General features: G+C 40.9%; 1 protein-coding gene across 3 annotated transcripts; it reads right to left on the bottom strand.

Moving 5' to 3' along the window:
* Positions 1–960: 960 nt before the first annotated feature.
* Positions 961–12,179, bottom strand: LOC120727885 (ETS-related transcription factor Elf-1-like). Of its 3 annotated transcripts, none has more exons than XM_040022485.1 (8): positions 11,917–12,179; positions 7,986–8,396; positions 7,773–7,890; positions 4,870–4,974; positions 4,607–4,747; positions 4,443–4,517; positions 4,018–4,213; positions 961–2,896 (listed from the first exon to the last, which is right to left on the bottom strand). In XM_040022485.1, exons 2-8 carry the CDS (start codon positions 8,043–8,045, stop codon positions 2,278–2,280), a joined length of 1,314 nt encoding a protein of 437 aa, XP_039878419.1. In that variant the 5' UTR covers positions 8,046–8,396; positions 11,917–12,179; the 3' UTR covers positions 961–2,277. The 3 variants fall into 3 exon arrangements, with proteins under 3 accessions (XP_039878419.1, XP_039878420.1, XP_039878421.1); XM_040022486.1 differs by lacking the exon at positions 11,917–12,179 and adding an exon at positions 9,144–10,505; XM_040022487.1 differs by lacking the exons at positions 7,773–7,890; positions 7,986–8,396; positions 11,917–12,179 and adding an exon at positions 7,349–7,695.
* Between the last annotated feature and the right edge of the window lie 1,818 nt (positions 12,180–13,997).

Here is a 13,997-nt window from a genome sequence, read left to right as displayed (position 1 = left end):
CCAAAGAGCTACTTTACTTTGAGTACATTTCAGAGCATGTACTTTTCACTTCTACTTGAGTAAAGAAGTCAAATCAGTACTTTAACTTTTACCAGAGCACTTTTTAACAGAGGTATCTGCACTTCTGCCACCTCAGATTAGCACCATTGGTATGTTAAAAAGACTGGTGGTCGCCATTGCTACCCCTAAGCCCCCTACAATCTCCTCAATGGTATCAATTTGAAAAGCCTATGTGACATTTTTCTTCAGTTACTATATTCACAAGATTTTCACAGAGCTTGACCTCTGACAAGGTAACAGAGATGCAAACTATGGTATCAGTTGGGAAAACCTACATCAGCTTGTTCAGTGTTAATGTGTTAAGCCAAAAAACAACTTCGCCAAATCAAAAATAGAATTAACACCTTTCTGACAACACCAAAAAAAAAAAGAAAAACAAACTGATTGTGTCAGAATTCTGTAGAAGTAGCTCTGGCAGATCTGTATCATTGCATTAGGCCTTTACTAATAAAGCAGCAGTCGAACGCACTGCTCAAATGTGACATATACACTCATCATGTCTACTGATGCTCCGAGTCTTTCAAAGGAACAATTATGGATTTCACACAATGACAAATGTAAATTTATTTCATATAATAGACGATTAGCTTTAACATCACTGGACTGCATGAAAGCAAACACAATACAGCATAAAAAAAAACAAAAAACAAAAAAACAAGCTCCACGGAGGGAGCTTGTAGCAGAGTGAGCTCTGCTACAAGCTTACAAATCTATTAAGGTAAGACATTACCAGGACACACACTGAAAAGCAAGGGGCAAAAAACCCCAAAACAAACATGGTTTAACAAAGTGAAAATAGTTCTGCATAAGAGTTCCCTGCAGGCACAGTTACTTTATAAGCATCTCTTTGCCAAGTTTAGCCTCTCAAAAAGCCAGCCTAACTTTCAGTCGCTTTTTTTAAAAATTTGGAGTGAGGTGAAGTTTGTAAGCCAGCTTCGTGAGCCTACGCTAAGACCGGCCAAAGAGAAAATAATAAACTAACAATTTCACTTTTACTTCTTGCATAGAGTACATAATATGTGCAGCACAAAAATGCTTTATAAACCTGAGGGAAGGAAAAAAAATGGCATCAAAAGAACAAGTCAGGCGCTTTCACAGGTATACAGTACACAAAGATCAGCCAAAACATTAAAACCACCAGCCTGGTAATATGTAGGTCTGCTTTGTGCAGAGATGCCGCTGCTGGCGCCTTCTGCAACGCTGAGCTCGATGCTAAACCCACGTGAATGCCAGCCAAACATTGCACTGTAACGAAATGACCAATGTTCACTTCAGCCAGCACAGTGGTTTTAATGTTGAGGCCCTACAGTGCGTAATAGACGCATACAGATAGAGGATTCTGAGTTTAATATATGCACTCATATATGGATAGCTAGTGCACAAGGGAAAAGCTAAATAGTAGCACTGTCATTTTACAGGAGGCAGGGTGGCTACAAGGCCACTTCACTGGTGATTGTCATGAAGAAAATAGAAAAAAAAGAGTCCAATGGTGTCGATAAACAAATAATAAACAGCGCAAGTGCTAAAGTACTACTTTGAAAAAAATAACAGTGATCCCTTGTTTTCAACATTTCACAATGCAGACAAAAAAATGCAGCAATCTTAAAAAACAACAACAATAATAATAACAATAACAATATGGAATGTTTTCCCTTATGATTACCAGGAATAGGATGGACTGACATCTTCAGGCACTTCAGAAGAAATATACAGCAGAGGTAAACATTAGTGCAAAGCCACTTTTAAGGCAAAGGAATGCTTCAGCACGTGACAGCATAAAGACACAAAACTAAACAACGTAGGAGAAAGTGAGAGCAAAAGGCAGAGACGAAGGGCACAGTGTGGTGATAAGATAATTGCTTCCAGGACACTGGAGCTGAAGTGCAAGCAGAGAAAGTGTCTGCAGGCAGTGCAGAGAGGCCAGAGATTCCAGTGCATGTCTGTCTTTGGTGTTGGTTTAACAAAGGGCTACACAGAATGACAATAAGGCGAAATGATCAGATTTCAAAGCTGAGAAGGTAAACTGCTGTGAGATTTTGGTTCCTGTCAGCGCTGCGAGAAAGCACTGATCTGTACTTATGATCTAAAATAATATTCTACATCAAAAGTCCCTTTGTTTTTAAATCAGCATTGTCATAGCAAAGTGCAGCCCTGTAAGTGGTCCTGAGTCAGTGGAGTGTACAGGCATCTGTGTGTTCAATAGAAAGTGGGCACCTGTTATTTGTATTGGTCAGAGCTAATCAGAGGCATAAGCTGTGGAGGTTTTGGTCCTGGGTGCGACTTTTTCTCGGGCATCTCCGGCGCACCTTTTCTCCCTATGGCCACCTCGGCAGAGGCGGCGGCCTGCCGCTCGCACAGACTCCCCAGCAGCTGAGCCGTTTTGAAGACTGACGCATGACCGGCGGGTTTGAGAGACTGGACCTTTTGCAGGTTCTGGAGCGTGCGTAGCATCTCAGCCGACACGATAGGCAGATGCTGTTCCTGGATCAAACTGGAGCTGGTGGGGCGCAGGACGGTGTCGCGCTGAGCTGAGGGCCTGGGAGCGGGCCTGGTGCGCTGTGAAGCGGGAGTGCGGCCGGAGACGGGGGACGATTTCTTTGGCGGTGGCTGAGAATCTTCCTGCTCCTCCGCTGAATGGTCACTAGACGATACGGTACTGTCAGAGTCGTCGCTCAAGCCTTCGTCGTTGACGCTGTTGTCATCGTGGTCCTCGTCGTCTTCCTCTTTGATGCCATCTCCATCGGTGATGTAAATCATGTCTTTGGGGAGAGAGGTGAACTGGTAAACGAGGCGCTGGCCTTCAACCTTATTCAGTATGCCTCTCTGGTAGTAGTACCTGCATGGAAAAAACAGAAACCGACAGCTTTCAAATCTGCTACAGTTTTTAATTATTCACGTCTCATTTGTAAAATCTCAAATTAAAATGACAAAAAAAACCTTTTGTTTTTTGTCAAAAATATATTTTTGACTCTTTATCGATGCATTTTAATCCTGTCTTACTGAATACAGAATACCGTTTTCTTGGTGTACTGTGATTAGGTTCCATACCTGCCCCTTTCTTACTAGCCTAGATTGGATAAACAGTTGCATTTACATGCATAAATTAAAAGTTAAATGAGTTAAACTGGTTTAAAAATGAAAAAAGGTTAAATTAGTACTGACAAGCAGGATCAAACTCAAGTAGACTGTACAATAAGCTTCCATTTGATTTTATTAAGCACTACTATTTATTAGACCTGTCATAAAAACAAGAAAACACAAATATTTTGAAATCTGCCAAAAGTTTGTTTAAAACTACAAATTATATTGTTACGTGTTAGACAAACAGCAAACTCAATTCACCTTTTTATACCCAAATTTGGGGCAACACACCGGACTTTTCTGAGAAGCCGGGAGCGAATCAGGCATATTGCTCAAGCACTAAAACTATTTTTTATGTTCAGGAATGTAAGTAAATAAGCATTATTTGGCATCTTAATCAAAAAGTAACAACATTGTGCTCTGTTGAAAATTCATGACTAACAACAATTATTGTATTTCAGCATTAAAAATATCATTTTTAATGCTTTAATGCTTGTGTGTGCTCATAGACTAACATTAAAACACAAACATTAAAAAATAATTTTGCTAATTAACAATACTGCTAATTTAGTGGTATTCTAATAAATTTGTTAAACATTGTAAACTGAATGATTACTTCACACTCTTAAATGTGCCATTACTTGTACAAAGCCAAAGCTAGGAAACGTGTTAATGGCTGTTTATGTCTTTGCTTTCAAGTTGTGCTTAATAAAACCCCCGAGTTAAAATGTAGGAAAATTAGCATAAATGACCTTAAAAGGCACTTTTGACATCTATGATTGTTCATTATTATTATTATTTATTTATTTTTTCAAATTACAGAGAGAGAAATTTCAAAGAACATTACAATTCTATCTGGGAGCTGCCGTGTTGTACCTGAGTGCTCTGCCCATTGTCTCATAATTCATATCTGGTTTGTTTTTGTGTTTGCCCCACAGCCTGGCCACTGCTTTTGAGTTGACCAGCTTGAAGATCCCCGCTTGAGGATTAGTCCATTTGATGTAACGAGGGCAGACTTGTCTATCTTGCAGCAACTCCATCAGGAACTGCCACAGGTAAAGGGTGTTTCCGCCTAAAGCGCATGAACGAAAAAGAAAAACAGCAGATGAGATTTGGGTTAAATCACTTTGGTGAAGACCTACTTTCATAGCACGCTTCCCCAAAACAAGCACAGTTGCATAATTTTACTTGCAGAACTTGGTAGGGGTGAGGTGCACACACATTTATATCATTTCAGGTGCAGTCAGGTGACTTGTGCTGTGGCTTTATAGGGAACAAGGTCTTGCTCTGTTTGACAATACCTTTGTTGTATTTGTCCTTCTTTACTGTAATTTCTGGCGTGGGAGACTCTGCTCTTCGATGTCGAGGTTTCCTGCCTGCACACACAGGCAGTCCAAAGTCAGTCACAAACATTTTACCCTCGAAATTCTACCCGTACAAGAAGCTGTGCAGGAAAGTTACTGACTTTTCTTTTTGGACCGCAGCTGCGACGCAGGCTTGTTTCTGTGCAACGACGACCACTCTGACTGATTGACAGTTCCCACAAGCTCCTCCCCCACAACAGGAGTAGTGATGACATCGCCAAGCGATGGTAAGAAGGTCTGCGCTGCAGGGGTTCAGAAACAGATTTGCTAAAAAAAAACAGCAGCACTGTAATGCCTAAAAATAAAATCTTGCACCAAAATAATCAGGAAACAGCATGCTCGAGGTGAACACAGCTGTGCTTACAGTAGTGTTCCAGGGAGAGGGTGTCAGCGCACTCCATGTTGAGTAACGAGTCAGGAGAGACAAGCGTCTCCATGGTCTCTTCCTCCCCACTTTCACATGGCTCCACTACAAAAAATAACAACCACAAAGAATTATCAAAGAGTAAAACTTGTTTTTGTTGATGTAAAATTGGAGTGTGTCCAATGCAAATAGTTACAACTATATAACAGTGAGCTACTAAACAACGTTTCCAGGTTCTCCTTAGTAACTGCAGATGTAGTTTCTATTTACAAACTATTAGGGTTTTTTTTTTCTTATTGTTGGGCGAGGCATCAAAAACGTTATTGAGATAAAACTAAACAGGCAAAGTTTAGCAACAATTATAACGTTTAGAAATTTGGCATAAATGAATATGAACATCACGGCATTAAAAACAGACTGGACAGTTCTGTGGTAGAAGTCGAAACATGTGCTTTTGGACACTTGAAACTGTTGTCAGTAAACTCAACTGCTTTCTAGCCACAAAGGTTAAAACCACCATGCATATATATATATATATATTTATATATAAAAACCCTCAACATATTAGCAAATTTTAGAAAGGCTTCCGCTCTCTGGTTCGAGCTTACTCTTATATAGGGCTTTTTTACTCTAGTAGAGCACTTTATACATACATGTCTCATTCACACAAGTATTTTTTTCTATGGCGAAGTGCATTCTGTCTAACATTCACACGCATTCATACTTAGCTGGACAGACAACAACTTCAGGTTCAGTATCTTGCACAAGGGTACTTTGGCAACCAGACTGGAGCAGCCAGGAATCAAACTGTCAACCTTCCAATTAGTGGAAAACTACCTTCTGAGCTACAGTCACCTCTGTGACATGACAACAAAAACCAGCACATCTGCAAGGGCATCACTAACGCTGAGTCAGATAAACAGGTTTTGAAGGACAACATGATGACTAACAATTTTTGTTTCACCGAGACAATCCAGACAATGTTCTTCACATGTTACAACAGCGTGGATCACTAGTAAAAGAGGGTGGCTGTTAAACAGGCCCGTCTGCAGTCCAGACCCACCATCCATTAAAACATCTGAATACATTTTAAAATACAACACAGGCATCAAACTGATGAAATCCTTTATCAAATTTCATTTTCCAAACAAATTAAAAAAACGACAATAATATTTAGAGTGAATTCTAAACACTCGCAGAATGTTTACAGAGATTTTTAATGCATGAGTGATGCTTATATATACTATATATAATAGATGTATATCTAATTTTGAGGGTAAATTATGAAAGACAACATTTCGAACTGCGTAATTCGCATTTGGTAATCCAAATATAAGCTATTTTTTGAGCTGTACTGATGTGAATAATTTTGATGATGTTTATATGTATTTATTCATTTGCTTCCTTTTGTAGGGTAAAATATATTTAATGAGCAGAATGCAGCATGGGTACATATAAGTACTGCTTATGCTCAAGCCAAGTCATGACTTATAAACTATAAACTTTGTGTACTATGTGCTGCTTATGTGTGATGGCTGGATAAAAACAAACATCTGGCTTGTTTTTGCTATGCTGATTTCAGTTAAATAAAAAAAGGCTTACGTGACAGCAAATAATTGCACTCTGTTTTACACTTCCCTTCTTTTGGGAATGAAAAAAAAAGAAGAAAAACACAAATACATTTAATTATTATGCAGATGCTACAAGCTCTTCCAGCATTAGTTCACTTTCATTAATGTTCACATCAGTAGCAAATGAAGCCAATTCTATAATTAATTAAAAAAACAAAACTAGAATAGAAGTCCAAAGAATATTTGCCTCCAAAACACAGCCGGATGGAAGAGCACAGAGTAAGCTGGAATTCTTACAGACAACAAAGAGCTTAGTGAAGTGCAGCTCTTGAGTAAACTCAATGACACAGAGTCTCGGTCACCGACTCCAAGCAGTTTGACCTCAAGTGCTTTCCGTCCAGGTAAATAACACTGACAGACTCATATTCGGGTGGTTGTTAGCTTCACAACGACGCTGTGCTGTCTAACAGCTTACATCTCCCCACGTGCATGTCCTCGAGGCTAAACATGATCAAAAGGGAATCTGCGTGTGTGTGTGTTTTTTTATGAGCATCTTGTTTGTGTGTGTTTGTGTGTGTGATGAGCTGCCCGTGAAGAAGCAGTGAGCTAGAAAACATCTGCTAGCTAACAGCTGTTTTGTCGTGGACTCGAAAACACTTTCTGCCGTCGGGAGAAGCAAACCCACCGCCTGTCACAACAAACCGCCACGTTTAGAGAAACATACGAGATGGGCTGCTGTCCCAAAACGGTTGTAACGTTCAAGTAAAGTGTCTGTAAATTATCCACAAGTGCTGCTGTTACTGTGAGCTAAAGTTAACCGAGCCTCCTCCTCGCCATGCGTCGATTCAGCTGCTCCCTCCAACCTGAACACTGACGGAAATATAACCCGACACGGCGATATCACTTACTTTTCAAATGTTCGTGTGAGGAACAAGCTATAGCATGTGTGCTGTAGCTCGCTTTGACCACGTCTACATCCTAATATGATTCATTTAACTGTTGTTTCCCCCCCAGGAACAAGCCAGGAATGTTTTCTTTTTTTACTTCCTGAATTTCAGCGGAGGGTGGTCCATGTGCGCGAGGGGCAGAATACGCATGTGCAAAGCAAGGCTGTTTTTTTTTTTTCGAAACCGCGAATTACTTTTAATTTTTTTTAAATAAAATTTGAATAGAAACTTTCGTTTTCTTTTTGTAAAGAAAAAAAAAAGAATTGCACCGTGTCGCAGACGACAGGGGATCTTCTATCATGAAATGTGAGCCTGACAGGTAAAGAAAGGCTGAAGTGAGTGCGTATGTCTTCGTGTGTGTGTGTGTGTGTGTGTGTGTGCTGACCTTTGACCAGCTGCTGGTGATCCTGTGACTGTTCACACGCTAGACCTGTATATGAAAACAGGTGTGAATGTGGAACCTGCTCTACAATCACTGCAGGGCAATCTGTGAAACCCCCCAGCTGCAGGACACAAAAACAGCATGAAATTAGACGACATCAGAAGTTTGCCAGCAATTCCACACAAAGAAGTTCATCACTGTCTAGCTCTGACTCACCTGTGACATGTTAAAGTGGTCACTGGCAAAGTCAAAGATGAGCTCTGACTGTTGCAGCATGGCTGAATGTCCCAAAGCACACGTACAAACTCTTAACTGGGCGAGGATAGCATCACAGCGTCCCCTTGAAGTCTGGTAAGAAGTGAAGAGGTCTGATGTGTTGTCGAATCACGGCAGGTCCCGTTTCTGGAGACAATCCTTCCGATGAACACGCAGATAACTTGTCAGAGAACTTCCCCCTGGATGGGATGCAGCCTGCGTCCTTCCATGCAGCGAGGCTTGGTAGTAGTAGAGTGATGTGAGTGTAATTATTGACCAGAGATGCAGAGGCGTCACAGGAAGCGCTCACCCGCTCACTCTGCACTGGCTCTCAATGAGGAAGTGCTAAACTGTCCTGTGGTCTGACTGAACCTGCCAGAGAAGAACAGAGAGGCACACACAAAAATATGTGGGTGAGGTGGGGGAGTTGAAGAGCTGTTAGAGTCAAAAACAAACACCATGACCACACCTGCAGACGCTAAAATTAGGCTGTGAACAATTTTACTTTTTTGGGCATTGCCGAACATTTATTTATTTATGTGTTTGAAATGTCTCTGGTCTCAGATGCAGAGAAATGAACATCGTAATTTGCTTCCCCCCTCTGTCACACGTCTCATTCTTTTGCTCTTATCTGTCTTCTAAACTGGGCTAAACCAGCAACAGGAAGGAAGCGTTTGCAGTGAAATGTGTGTCTGGGCTGTGTGTGCGGTGTGAGTCGAGGGGGTTGGTTGGGTGGGTGACAACATCATGTCTTTGCACAATGTTCAGCTTTTGGCTTTCAGGGCCATTTTGTGCACATTCCTCACGACATGACCGTGAAGGGGACGTTTAGCACAAAATTGCAACCCCCCACTCAACTCCTTTGCATTACTCCCTCTCATTCTCTCCCGGTTGCTTGTTTTTCTGTCCCTCCTCTTGTATCTGACCATCACAACATTGTTAATTCCCTTGAATTCCTTTGTCTTCCCTTTGCTTCTAATGCCAGCCCTTCTCTTCAGTACTCGCTGTTTAATAATTCCCAAGTTTCGGTTAACCTTTAAGCGAATTTAGCAGTACAGCTGCCTCCTCCTGCAAAATTCTACCGTGGGCTCCGAGCACTGTTGCCACTCCGTCACTTACCTTCAGCATCATTGTTCTGAAGATCATCCCAACATTTAGGTTTTGTGGCACTGTGGCCAAATGGCTTCAAAGATAATCCATTCTAAACATTATAACCCTGTAAATCCTCTGTAACCTAAATAGTATCGCAGGTCCTTTTTTTTTCTTTTTCCTTTTTAAATAGATGGAGAACGTGTGGGTTTTCTTTGTCTTGGTGTATGCGTGTGAGAGATAGAGGCAAAATATGTTTGGGTCAGTTATCACGCAGTTATCACGCAGGAAGCACAGCTCAGTTAGGAGGCACCGCTTCCTGAGTTCCTGCGCCAAACCACTGCCAGCATGTCTTTGCCAGCAGTGGTCCTCTCATTTTCGATTTCCTGTGATGTTTGCAGCCACTTGGCACTCAATGATTTAGGTGGGACATTAGCGAACTGGGGGATAGTTTACTCCCAAAACCAAGAGAAGTTCAAGAAGAAGTCAGCAAGGAAAAGTAGTCCTTTTTTGTTCATATGTAATATGCATCACTTGATGTTAGGGCTGGAACCAGCAGTTTAGTAACAAAAAATTAATATCACCAGTATCACTCTGTGAATTGTAAAACATTTTTAGTACTGTGTTTTTCCTACAGTAAATCATACATGGTATGTTGTTGTGGCTTTTTAATGACTGTGCCTGAGTTCATTTCAGTTCAATTCAATCCAAGTTTATTCATATAGGACCAAATTACAACAACAGTCACCTCAAGGCACTCTGTCCTGTAATTTAAGGACCCTACAGCATTAGAAAGAAATCCCAGCAATCATACAACCCCCTAGTAGCAAGCACTTGGCAACACTGGAAACAAAAAACTCCCTTTTGACAGGAAGAAACCTCCGGCAATGAAGGGCAGCCATCTGGAACAACTGGATGAGGGGAAAGAGAAAAGAGAGCGCAAGAGACAGACTATGGTGGAAAGTGCCAGAGTTTAATAATATTTTAATTATTTGAATGCGTTAATTTTAGATTAAATGCACTCATCTCAGGGTGAGGAAAGAGGTGAGTGAAGAAGAAATGCTCATTACATCAAACCTGTAGGAACCACAAGTAAGCCTGCAGTGTGAGAACAGCAATAATATGATACTTTGAGGTCTGGATTTGACTGCGGTATCCTGTTTTATTATAGTGTTACGTCTTGGCAAAGTTACCAATACAAATTTTGTTATCAGATAGTTTTTTATGCAAACACAATTGCAATAGCATTAAGCCTCATTTCAATATTATCTTAGAAGCTTGCTGTGTCTTTGATCACTAAGCCATCTAATGGTTGCATAGCATGTGCTGTTGACTTGTAAGATGACTAAATTAACAATTACTTTGAACAGACATTTGTAGCACTCGGTGCTATAATTTTATACTGTAAATTAGCAGAATAACAGAGTAACAGTCTAAAATAATGCCATTTATAAATAACATTTCCATCGTGTTTAATATCATTTTAAGCAGAATAAATAGAGTTTAATGTCCTATTATGACATATATTAGTAATATAGTTGATGTAAGTTAATGTTTTTTTGATAATGGACATTTTAGTATGCAATGTAGTTAATGGCGAGTTGAATTAGTCATTCTCTAACATATTTCAAGATGGTTTTATTTTCAAATTATTATTACTATGATTAGTTTTTTAAACTTTTTTTTTGCCTTTTGTAGCCAAGATAAACTGCATAATGAACATAACTAATAGCTTTTTTGTACGTCCTAACCTGCAAGTCTGCTCTGGTTATACAGCATGGCAAGTTGCCATGCTTGTGTAGTTCCAGTGAATACAAGTGCAAAGTACAAAACATGAAGACTGCAGCTTGCATTTTCTGTTCTATTGAAGTAAACAAGGCGGTGAAGTTTCACTCGTCACACCCCAACAGAACACATTAATAGAAACATTTGTCCCTTCCTCTCTTTATTTTTTTTTTAGTAGTAGCCACCAGGGCCTTGCCTTTGTGCTGCCACATGTATACGTTCATTGTTACCGTGCCCTGCAGCCTGCAGTCTCTCACAGTATGTTGTGTTCATCAGCACTCTGGTCACATAGGTTTGTCTCTGTGGCCTCTGCACTGGGATCTGAGTCTGTGAAGTGGCTGCCAGGCCCCTAAGGACACTGATAAGCCCCCCATAACATTCATTCCCCAGTTTACGTGTGTGTGCGCATGAGAGAGAGTCAGAGACTGAGATAGAAAGCGTGCGGGTGTGTTTGACAGAAAGGAGCAGTGTTATATATATATATGTGTGTGCGTGAACTAGGCCAGGCTGATAACAGCATGGTAAGAGAGGCAGCGGCTGATAAGCCCCTCTTGTTGCTTGGGGTAACCAGGCCTTGTTAAATGAACGCAGTAAAATATGGTCTGCCAGAGAACAGCAGAGGTGGTCGCAATACTGTTTTTACAACCTCCCTCGCGTGCACACGTGAGTGGTTTAGCCGTCACTGAAAGTAAATCATTGGAAAGGTATTTCTTTCTTTCTTTCTTCTTTCTTTCTTTCTTTCTTTCTTTCTTTCTTTCTTTCTTTTAATCTACATTTTCTGGCACAGCATTTATAGAGAGTCAAACAGCCGCGCTCAAAACCCTACACTCTCTGAAAAGTACTTTCACTTTCTCTTCAGCACATGTCATGCAGCATACAGTCATACACCCAAACGTCTTCTAACATTTTCTTTTGTTATATTTAGTTCTTTTTTTCTTTTGGTCTTTTTTCTGTGTCTCCTTTCTATACTATACAGAGTAGTAGGCCTGTTGTATGGAATAAGAAGCAGTCTGCTTACCTTTGTGTTTACAGCTTGTGCCTGTATGTGACAGAGCAGCAGCTGCCTGCAAGATCCAAGAGGGAAACGGAAATTGTTCTCATTACTTTTGGCAAACACAGAACCTTCATCTGCTTACAGGCGTGGGATCAGTTCCCTCCTGTCAGTGTCTAGCCACCAGAGAGAGTGCGTCACGCAGACGTGAGATCACAGATCAGCGTAGATCATGGTGATTTTTTTTCTTCTTCTTTTTCTAGTCGTTGTCAGTTCACGCTTCCTCTTTTCTTTTTTCCAGAGAACTGAGCACCCTCCCCCCCCCACCCCCCCCACACCCCCACCCCAAACACACGCACCCCTCCCTCCCCTCCCATGCTGCGAGATCTCATTGGTTACCTGTGTTGTGAGTCAAGGTAACCCATAGTGACCATTGTCAGTGCAGAGCAAATGTAAACACGGGTGTATTTGCAATGTAAAGCAGCAGAGAGCCAAGCAACCAATCTGCAACAGCTGTGTGGACGCAGAGGGCATATGTGTGTGCTGATGATATCACTAAATTTGACCTCAGATTATTATTAGCGGACCTGTTGCTTTGTGCAGTTAATAATAACATCCCAGTGAAAAGTAGTCTGAATAATAGAGTTTAAACAAGGGGGTTGTTATAGCTACTCTGACTTTATCCAGTCCCAGACGCTCCCCAGTGGTTAAACTCAGCATCAGCAGCCTTCAAAATAAAAAACCCATCTGATCCACATTTTCATTTCCTTCCCGCCCTTTCTTTTTGTTAATACACAACAACGGCAACAGAGACAGCTTGTAGCCTATAAATCTGCGAGTGAGGCTCACCATTGCTGGCAGTGTGTTTTCTCTTGAGGATGGCGGCCTTCTGCACCCAGTCCCACTGCCTGTGCCACTGCTTTCAAGATTGGAGAATGACCCCCCCCACCCCACCCCATTTTACACAGTACAGCTGCCTTCTTTAAATTAATTATTTTTTTTCACATGTCAGGACATTTTATACCTTTCACAGGGCTGGGTTTGGTTGGACTGATAAGATGGAATAAATCAGGCCTCTCTTTCATTCCATTATTTCTTCACTCAGTTTCCCAACTTCTGCAACGGCGGGCAGCTTCGTGAGGAATGTGCTGGTTTGGCTGAAAAACGAGGTTCACTCCCATAATGTTTTTGTAAAGTAGTAGAGCACACAATTTGATTATTACAATATGGGTTTGTGTTTATCTGTGTGAAAGACCGAGGAGAGGAGGGGTCATTGTTATTGTCACTGACAGTTAATGCACTGAATCTCAAATATTGGGTTCAAGAAATGTTTCCATTGTTTTTGCTTCATTTTTTTGTTTGTTTTTAGGGGTGATGCACATTAGATTTTTAGGATTTTAAACGAGCACGACACCGACTGATTAAAAAAAGAACATTTTGACATTTTTAACTTAAGGAAAAATTAGCAAGAAAACCACGGACACATGAGCATGTGTGCAGGAATGCAGCCTAAACATGGATATCCTCTGTTTTATTTCAAGCATTGCTCTTAAAATGCAGTGTATATATTACCCACAGTCCAGCTAGACTGCCAATAGTTCATTTAGAGTTTAATGGACATTTTAAGAGGGCTGGATAAGAGGCCGTGTATTCCTTTTATTTAAAAGGAAGGTTATTTGATCCTCTTGTGGATCATATCAACATTAAATAACAAATGGAGACAGTCATTCACACCTATGGTCCATTTAGAAAAAACAATTAAACTAACATGATTGTTTTTGAGAGGGCGCCGGAGTACTCGGAGAGAAATGTACGGTGACCTTACAAACTTGAAACGGAAACAACCCAGCAGATCTGAACCCAGGGGCGTTTTGCCGTGAGGTGACAGTGCTAACCACACTGTATAGACTCAATTATGGTTTATAAATTGTAGCCCAGTGACCCCAGTATACTATATTTGCAGATTTATCTGATGTGAGCTGCGCACTGACAACTTTCACTTTTCCAGCATTTGGAATCCAACCTGCTCGCCATATGCGTATCTGTGACTGATGAATCGTTCTTTATCATGTACTCTAGCCCCATGGATTTGTCATCACATTGTCAGA

This window comes from Simochromis diagramma, unplaced genomic scaffold (genome assembly GCF_900408965.1).
Source record: "Simochromis diagramma unplaced genomic scaffold, fSimDia1.1 OVJJ01000205.1, whole genome shotgun sequence".
NCBI lineage: Eukaryota > Metazoa > Chordata > Actinopteri > Cichliformes > Cichlidae > Simochromis > Simochromis diagramma.
This window is presented reverse-complemented; position numbering and strand designations above follow the sequence as displayed.

Excerpts from the sequence above, each read along its gene's own strand:
- LOC120727885 (XM_040022485.1), bottom strand. The coding sequence starts at position 8,045 with ATGCTGCAACAGTCAGAGCTCATCTTTGACTTTGCCAGTGACCACTTT. Across the intron at positions 7,891-7,985 it reads ACCACTTTAACATGTCACAG|CTGGGGGGTTTCACAGATTG; the intron begins GTGAGTCAGAGC and ends TGTGTCCTGCAG. Across the intron at positions 4,975-7,772 it reads TCACCAGCAGCTGGTCAAAG|TGGAGCCATGTGAAAGTGGG; the intron begins GTCAGCACACAC and ends TATTTTTTGTAG.